This window comes from Cheilinus undulatus, linkage group 1 (assembly GCF_018320785.1).
Source record: "Cheilinus undulatus linkage group 1, ASM1832078v1, whole genome shotgun sequence".
NCBI lineage: Eukaryota > Metazoa > Chordata > Actinopteri > Labriformes > Labridae > Cheilinus > Cheilinus undulatus.
This window is the reverse complement of record NC_054865.1, coordinates 26,892,028-26,898,027: the sequence shown is the minus strand read 5'-3', so window position 1 is coordinate 26,898,027 and position 6,000 is coordinate 26,892,028. Positions and strand designations below refer to the sequence as shown.

At 40.5% G+C, this 6,000-nt stretch overlaps 1 protein-coding gene across 1 annotated transcript in view; it reads left to right on the top strand.

Annotated features, from left to right (window-relative positions):
• Positions 1-790: 790 nt before the first annotated feature.
• LOC121514225 (ras-specific guanine nucleotide-releasing factor 1-like) overlaps positions 791-6,000 on the top strand; it is a 42,353-nt gene continuing 37,143 nt past the window's right edge. The window contains exon 1 of the mRNA XM_041794333.1: positions 791-1,376. Within this exon, the coding sequence (XP_041650267.1) occupies positions 1,101-1,376 (276 nt within the window). The 5' untranslated portion in view covers positions 791-1,100. The remainder of the gene's footprint in view (positions 1,377-6,000) is intronic.

Here is a 6,000-nt window from a genome sequence, read left to right as displayed (position 1 = left end):
GCATAGACCTTACTTTGGGTGGTGGTCTAATAAATTTAAGCACTGTATATGGGTAAGCAGAGTACATAACTAAATATCTAATTCTGCTGTTGTGACACTCATTGGGGGTGTTTGCTTTTGAAAATGTACAGAAAAGCAATTTTTCAGGGTGCCGTTTGCCCCTTTGATACCTATCCCACAGCAGCAGTGTCTGAATAACTTTAAAGAAATAGTCCATCTTTATGCAGTTGGTCTCATTTGTTGTTTAAATGTATCGAGGCTTCAGTGTTAACATGAACTTGGTTCATAACTAGGTAAAAACTCATCATATGAGCTTTAATATGCCTGTTTGTTATCGGTATGACTGAACTTGAGCATATTAACGCTTTAAGTAATTTTACTGTCTACCTCTAAGTCAGACAACTATAGTTAATAGATGTATTGCCTAAATCACGTGGCGTACATTATTTTTAGGCTTTACACATTAATACCACATCTAAGACTAAGTTAAGACAACAAATTGTGGGAAATACTCTTCTTACAGAGGCAGGTCGTGTCAGTGCGAGAGAGAGAGAGAGTTCTGTGGGTTGTATTCGGGGGCTGAAAAGGCTTTATCTGCCTGTGTCAGGGTTCTCACGTAGATGAAGCTTTCGTCCTTCTTTGCCAGCGTTGATGTTTCTCAGAGTTTCTGTCCAAGGTGCTGAAATCTGCTGCTCCAGGGACAGGTCACGTGACTGCGCTTCCTCCCTCAGTGAGAGCAGGATGTTGTGTGAGCGCGCGTATTCTGTGCGCGTGTGTAGGCACAGGGACATCTCAGTCCTCATGATGAGAGATTCAGGCTCATGAGGAAGGCTTCTCTAACAAGACCGAGTGGCGGTTTTTAGCCGTGCGGAATCGGTGCTGGTAAATGCGAAACTTTGACTCTTCACGTACAAGCTCTTCTTCTTTCTCTTCTTTTTGTTCTTTTTTTTTTATCGCCGCTGCAGACATTAGTGTGGCAACTGTGGATGGGCACGCAGGAGTGGGCTGCTGCCCACCAAGTCTGACTATGTTTCGGAGGCTCTGAGGAAAAAAACATGTAAGAATCCCCGCAGATCCGTTCGGATCCTCTTACAGCCAAAATGCAGAAAGGGATGAGACTCAATGATGGCCATATCACCTATCTGGCTGTTTTGGCAAAGAAGGATGGCACGCGGCGAGGGTGTTTGAGCAAGAAAAGCTCAGACAATACAAAATGGCATACAAAGTGGTTTGCTCTGTTGCAGAATATGCTGTTTTATTTCGAAAACGACTCGAGCTCACGCCCCTCCGGACTGTACCTGTTGGAGGGATGTGTTTGCGACAGGGCGCCGTCACCCAAACCGTCTCTGTCCGCGAAGGAATGCTTAGAGAAGCAGGTAAGTTATCGATCACACGGAGGAGCTCCAGTAAGTCTAACACAGTGAGCGGACCTCAGCTCTACTGCTAGTGATGTTCTCTACATGCGAAACTTGCTTTTGCTTCTCTGTTCAAGTAGCATTCACGCCAGGAAGTATTTCAGACACGCAGAAAACTCACTAACGACACAGTTTCTGTTTTTATCCCATCATGTATTTATCAAGCAAACAATGTCCCAGAGATGTTCACTTGACGTTCAGTGTTACGTAATGTCGTCATTCTTAATGATTGATTGTCTCGATTCTGCACTAAAATAGCTTCGTAGGCTGCATCAAATGCGACTCATACACGAAGTAGCTAAATATGTTCGGAGGTTAAAAGTCGACAGCTTACAATAAATCCTCTTTTCTAACCTTACAAACACAACTAGGAGCTATATAACCTTTCTGTATGTTTTAATGGTTATTAATAGGCTACAATATTGATTCCAGCACGTGTATTTTTATATAAGAGTGCGTATTTTTAGACCTCCCAAATGTTCAGGGGCTGCAGCTCCTCATATGCAGGGAGTAAACTTAACCAGCATCCAAACTTTGCAGGTTGCCATCTTGCGGAGGAGAGCTGCCCCCGTCCCTGTCGTTTTGACGTATTGATTTAATTCCTTGTCTTGATATTAATAGCATCCTACCTTGGCAACTGCGTCTTCCCGGTTCATAGCGGCTGCTTCATTTGATAGCTCTCTCATGATCACGGGGTTGTTAACGACAGCCATGAATGAGAACAGACCGATGTGATATCCCAGGCATGCTTTTGTTTCTCACTACATCCTCCTCTTATTCGTTTTTAATACCTTTGGCATATAGTGGCACGGATTAACGCGTGTCATGGCTAAATATTTTCCACTGTTCCCGTGCCAATGTGACAGTCAGAAATAATCTCAGTGAAAGCATGCTAGTCTCCACAGACAGAAGCCTGATGCAGAAACACATAAACAAACGTTATCAGAGAATGTAAAGTGGTCCAGCAGCTTTGAGCTGTGACTGCAGTCACCTTCTGGGATCTGCTCTGGCAGCTGCAGCATCCTCAGGTGTCTCTGTAGCAGAGCCAGGGGAGAACTGAAGAAGTCAAAGTGAGGAGTCATTTTATCTATCTAATCATACTGAACCTTTTTAAGGCAACAAGTGCTCAGTTTTCCCTGCTTATTTTACTAGTGAGAGTTTTGAACCCACCAGTTGATGGCAGTAACTTTGGTTTGCATTCCTGTATACTTATGTGTTACATAAGTTTATACTGCATCATCTAGGAAAGCCAAAAAACTGATGCTAAAGTCAAGTTTGTTAGCATCCTAATGATGTCTGAGCAAACTGGAAATGGAGATGTTGGGCTTATGATCAGGATCAAGTGTATCTCCAGGATTTCTAAGAAGATAGCACATTGGGACCCCTCAACACAGTCAACCCTGTGATACCACTAAAACCCACCTCCACTACATAGGTGACACATTAACAGTGTAGATAGTCAAATTTGACCTCCTGTAATACTTTTAGGCATCACACATTTTTGAAGGACACAACCACTTTCACCTTAATGATTGATAGAGATGCTGCTATTGTGAAAATTACAGCTGATACTATGTTTAGAATAAAATTTCAGCCAACTGCAGGTATTGATACCAGTGTTATTTTCAGTAGCGTCTTTTGGTGTGACACTCCCATTTATGCCTACATTTCCTCTGGTGTTTGACCATGAAAACAGATCAGAGTTTATTAAAGAGGGGCCAGTCTTCTAAAAAAAAAAGTCTTATTTCCTTTAACAGTGGATGCCTGCCTTAAACTGATATGACCCAGTGGATAAAATTGCCCACATCATTTGATGGGGGCAGATGTTTTTCAAGAGGGCCGATATCGGCTGATACAGAGGCTATAAGCAACAACTGACATGATGAACTTACCTTATGAAAACAGTGTGTCAGTTGTTGAGTTGTGAAACTGAGCTGAAATAACTAGTTTTAGTTTAAGTGTGTTGTCGCTGTTGGAGGCCACATGCCTGAACAGCTGATCTGGAGATAGCAATACCTTGAGATGGAAGAGCACATAGCTGAAGGTTGTATTGCTACATTTTTTTCCTTTAAAACAAATCCAAACAATAAAAAACTATGTACTTACTCAAGGCCCTTCCTTCACTGGAGTCCTGGACCCCCAACTATAATGCCTGTGATCATGCCATTTCACCTCTTACCCCTTTAGGTCACTGAAGTTTTGACCAGAGTTATGTAAAACAATCCAGGCAACAACTCCATCACTTTATCAAATTGATAGCTATTTGTAATTCTCTTCTCTCAAGGAGTAAAATTTTAAGCTCCACAAAAACTTATCACTTCCCACATGGATACACCCTAAATGCTTAACAAATATTGAGCACTATCCCATCTGATTAGTCATGCACTATGCTTTGGCAGTGCTTATTTAAAAAGAAAGTAGCCAAAATAACTATCTTCAAAAACAAGTGTTCATGCGACAAAAAAAACAAAACAAAACAAGAAAAACTCTTTTTCAAACAGCTGAAAGGCAGCATCTTCACATTAATAAAACAATTTGACAGATTTATTTTTGTGATTGTCTTTAAATCCAAAGAATCGCTCACACCTACATTTTTTGAGTCCAGGAAGCACTCCTTCATACATTTTCTGAGTGTTGAAGCTCCTACAGTTTTTTAACATCTGTTTCAGTAGCAGAACCTGGTGTTGCTGTCCGTGGTGCTTAACTCTGCTGCCTCGTCAGGTTCTTGAAACACTTGACCTCTTCTCTCTGAGAGTTTAGACTGTTCACAACAGCATGTTTATTCTACCATTGACAATGTGTATTCTTGATCAGATGTTTGTTTTAGGAGGCAATGACAACCTAATCTGACCTAAAACATTTAACTTTGATGACTGTCAATGCTGATTCCTTAAATACAATACCAGGACAAAAGATGTTCCCCATTCTGGAGGTGAAATTCGGACTGAGCGACATCTCTGCTGACAGCTGTTCATGCAGGCTGCTCTGGTGAATTTATTTCAACAGTGAATTAAATGAATGTGAAAGCCTTCAATTAGCATAACACAGTCTTCTGTTCAGCGTCTCTCCTCATAATGTGTGTCAGGAATACATTCGAACAGATTTCTGTTAGTTTTGCGGGGCTGAGAGTTTTAGCTAATAAAATAAGTGATTGTCATATTTGTACAGGTTTTATGCACAAAGACTTGATGTATGCTGACACTTTGCTGTTGACATTGTATCTTGCAGCATTGTGCATAGCTGCACAGGTATGCACCTGTTCATTTCCTTTGTGTGGCTCAAAGTATTTGCCTTACTGCATCCCTTGCATACCTCAATGTTGATCTATAAAAGGTGAAATGAGGACAGAAGCTGTAATCAATGCTCCAGGTGTCGGAGAACATACAGATTTCCTTTTCAGTTTCTCCCCTCTGGCAAAACAAAGAATGACACTTTAGTCGATGAGCTGCCCGCAGAGGTCATCTGAGGCGATGCTACTGTAGATTTCTGACATTAAACCTGGTACATACGCAGATTACAACAGATCCCAGATTTCTGTTGAGCCTGTTAGTGCATGTACTGTAGGGATGAGCGTGTGCGTCTGAGCTGCTGGAGGAATGGCCGGGCGAGTGCTGGATCTTATCTGTGTGTGACAGGGAGAGGGACAATGCGGCGAATAGATGCCAAGCCAACTGCCACCTTGCAGGGCTTTTTATAGCCCTTACTCCTCAAAAAGGCAAAAGATCATTCTCTCTCTCCCTCGCTCTCTGTCTGTCTCTCTCTCTTCTCATTGTATTCTTTGAAATGTTCAACTTTCTAAATGTTCTTAGCCCCATTTGGATGGCAAACTACATTTAAGCCCACAGTTACTATGGCAACCCCTATTTGCATCTGAAATAGTGCATTTAAAGGGGCCAACAAAATTTGCAACAACATGCCTCAGCATTGTGCTGCACTTTGATAATACAGCAATTCCAGGCTTATGAGAAATACAAGGTTGGTCATTTTACATGAGGAAGATGCACAGAGTGAAGTGGAAATATTCATACTGTTAAGATTTTGGTTGTTTTATTGATTTTTACTGATGTACAAAAACATGAACGAAATAAAGAGCATGATACAACTCAAATCTATTGACACAAGCCCTGTGTGCTTCCTTATTGACAAACTACCATTATGGATTTATGAGTTAATAGTGAAGGATTTGAGGACCTTTTTGATTTCTCTAAATCTTCTTCTTGTGTATTTACAGTATAAAGTGAAGGATGTGAAATAATAAGCAGAGTAATTGCGGCAAGTTTTAAGTATTGATCTTTTATCATATAAAATACAGTGCTTAACAAATTTATTAGACCACCTGTCATAAAAACGAGAAAACATAAATATTTTAGAAATCTTTAAAAAACTTCTTTAAAACTAAAAACTAAAATGAAAAACATTCTATCATTTTGAACAGGAATGAGGAATTTCAAATTTAATTCACCTTTTTATACCCAAATCTGAGCCAGCTCACTGGGCTTCTCTGAGAAGTCAGAAATGAATCAAACATAACATTCAACCAATAAAACTCTTTACTATTTTTTCAGTTTTTTTGTAAATCAGTTAA